This window comes from Sinocyclocheilus grahami, unplaced genomic scaffold, assembly GCF_001515645.1.
Source record: "Sinocyclocheilus grahami isolate Dianchi unplaced genomic scaffold, SAMN03320097.WGS_v1.1 scaffold3144.1, whole genome shotgun sequence".
NCBI classification, from domain to species: domain Eukaryota; kingdom Metazoa; phylum Chordata; class Actinopteri; order Cypriniformes; family Cyprinidae; genus Sinocyclocheilus; species Sinocyclocheilus grahami.
In genome coordinates this window covers 2031-4817 of record NW_015508309.1, presented here as the reverse complement: position 1 = coordinate 4817, position 2787 = coordinate 2031, and the positions used below count along the sequence as shown (strand labels likewise).

Here is a 2787-nt window from a genome sequence, read left to right as displayed (position 1 = left end):
TGATGATGATGATGAAGAACAGTCTCTGATGATGTTAGGAGTGGGCAAAGAAGCTGAGAAATAGAAGAAACATCAGAGTAAATGATACTGTTTCAGCTGTTGAGTTAGAGTTTGTGATGTCATTCATTGAGTGTTTGTGATTTCAGTTTTTTAATAACATCGTCTGAGATAGCAACCTTGGAATATTTCATCAAAAGGAAACTGTTTAATAGGTTTAAAATTAAAGTGAAAATAAAGGTGTATCTCAGATGCTATCATTTTTAAGACTGAAAATCTTTAGGATGCACATATTCTTTAAAACTACAAATAAAAGAAACCAATACTTAACTCACCATAGACAGTGAGAGAGAAACTCTTGCTCACACTGTTGGTCTGTAGTAGATAGAGTCCAGTGTGTTGAGTTCTGGTGTTTGTGATGATCAGAGATCCAGTTTGATGATCCACCTTCAGTCTGTCTCTGAATCTCTCATCAAGAACATCATCATATACAGTGATGCTGCCATCCATTACATTGATTTCAGCTATTAAAGTGTTTTCAGATCCAAACCTCCACAGAATCAGATCATCATCCATTAATTCAGTAACATTAGAGTTTAGAGTGACTGAATCTCCCTCCAGCACGGACACTGACTTCACTGCATCTGTATCAGCAAACACACCTGATGAACAGAGAGTTTGTCACAGATCAGAGATTCTGGTGGTTCCAAAACATTTATTTAATGGTGATGCTTCACACAAGTAACATATTATAAGTAACATATAAAACAAAATAACTGAATATTTTTCAATCTTGACACTGTAAAATTATGTTTGTTTCACATATTTAATGGGACATTCACTTTTTTTCTGAATTTGATGAGCTCATGTGAACAGGTGGACTGAATTTTATAAATTTGATCTCCTGATGTTAGACCTGAATCCAATAGCTCTTACAGCAATATCTTAGTTTGATTTCATAATATCCTTTTTCTATGCAAATCCATCATATTACCCTGTGCAACAAACAAAGCATGAACTAAATCAGTAAAAACATAATATAAAAGCACAAAAACACACATTTGTAACTTACCATTTATTTGCCACAAATACAAGCAGAACAAAAGGACAATATGAACCATTTTCTTTGAGCATGCTAACTTTCTAATGAAAATATCTGAAAGTTGACTGTTTAGAAGTGAGATATTAGCGCGTGTGTGGATCCTCCCCCAACAGGATTCGACCACCCTTCACTGACCACACACTAGGGTTTCACTTAAATGACAGTTACAATGTGTAACATATATTAAGACTCACTGTATAGTGGCAGAAAACATTCTGCAATACAGGCATATGTTAAAAGTTTATGGCAGTTTATTAAATCAGTCTTTCATTATTTTTGTGGCAACGTATTTATACACACACCAGAACAGGGAGAAGTCATGCCATGAAATGAATTTATAACTTAATTTATAATGCTTAGCCAAATATATTAGTGTCTATGAGAGATGAATGATGAGTATAAGACAAAAACGTGTATTGTGACTCTTATTTGACTCTTTTTCAAACATGAGTAGGATACAGCTTTTTTTGTAAAAAGGAAGTCAGACTGTGTGGTTCATATAATAAAAAAAATGATGCATCCAATAATACGCACAGGTTTTCCATCCATAAGGTCGAGCCCCATTTCTTTGTAAATAAATGAAACCAGATTGTTTCGCTTTGACACACAGGAGGTGTCGCATTCGGTGAATTGCGTTCATTCTCTTCGCCAGAAAAAAAAAAAAGTGCTGTTTATTTTAGAATGTGGTTTTAAAAACCTGTCTGTGTTCGAATGCAACCATATAGTGGGGGCTTTTGTTTACCTTGTAATAAATTATTCCGTTTTTAGAATGCACCAAAAAAAGGTTTGAATTGAAACTTTGCCTGTAAGATGCTTTGGACGAATATATGCATCACACACATTCACAAGATAAAGTTAATCCACGAATTGCATCGTAATTCAGTAGGCATATTGCAATAGTTTATTATTATTATTTTTTTTTTTTGGAGGGGTGGGGGCGAGCTTCCAGTGACAGAGAATCAGACAAAACTTCATTTGTTATGTTTTAAAGCCCCTGTACTGTTTTTCTGGGAGCATTCTCATAGGCCAATTTAAAATGAAACGAAACCTAGGCTCCTCTGCCGGTCACGTGATTTACTGGGAAACGATAGCCTTGCTACGAAACTTAAATTGCGAACCTTAAATATATCCAATATATGCACTATAGCTATGTTACATGTTGCATACATAACATCGCTAGTAAATCGTTTTCACGGATTGTTTTCTATGGGGTAGATGGTGTCATGCTAACTGACAAGTGACCAAATAAAGCTGCAAACAGACCAGCAACCAGCAAACAAGCTTAGATTGTTTTAATATATTTTCACCTAGAACGTGATTCAGTGTGATTCACCTAGAATTATGGCTGATCTTTTTAATTGTTACGAGTTGAGCAGGTTTATACAACACTGCCCGCCCCGCCTACAGACCGTAGAAATAAAAGCACACCTGTATCGCTTTCTTGTACAAGGAAAATCAGAGCCAATGTAATTGCCGTGTTCTTTTTTTCTTTTCTTCTTTTTCCCTTTTATCCTTACACCGATTTTTTTTAAAAGGAATGCCCCTATTTCCTATCAGAAAAGAAGGAAGCAGAATTAAACATTCAGTTTAAATGATTCACCTGGGGAGGACAATTAAAACAATGGGAGGCTACTTTGTACTTACTCTGTTTGTTTTTCTTTTTGATGGTAAGTCATTTGATTCTGTAA

At 35.1% G+C, this 2787-nt stretch overlaps 1 protein-coding gene across 1 annotated transcript in view; it reads right to left on the bottom strand.

The window, feature by feature from the left end:
- LOC107576043 (uncharacterized) overlaps positions 1 to 1663 on the bottom strand; it is a 16774-nt gene extending 15111 nt beyond the window's left edge. The window contains exons 1-2 of the mRNA XM_016262315.1: positions 1630 to 1663; positions 333 to 659 (exon numbers count right to left, since the gene is read on the bottom strand). Of these exons, the coding sequence (XP_016117801.1) occupies positions 333 to 659; positions 1630 to 1663 (361 nt within the window). The remainder of the gene's footprint in view (positions 1 to 332; positions 660 to 1629) is intronic.
- Positions 1664 to 2787: the final 1124 nt, after the last annotated feature.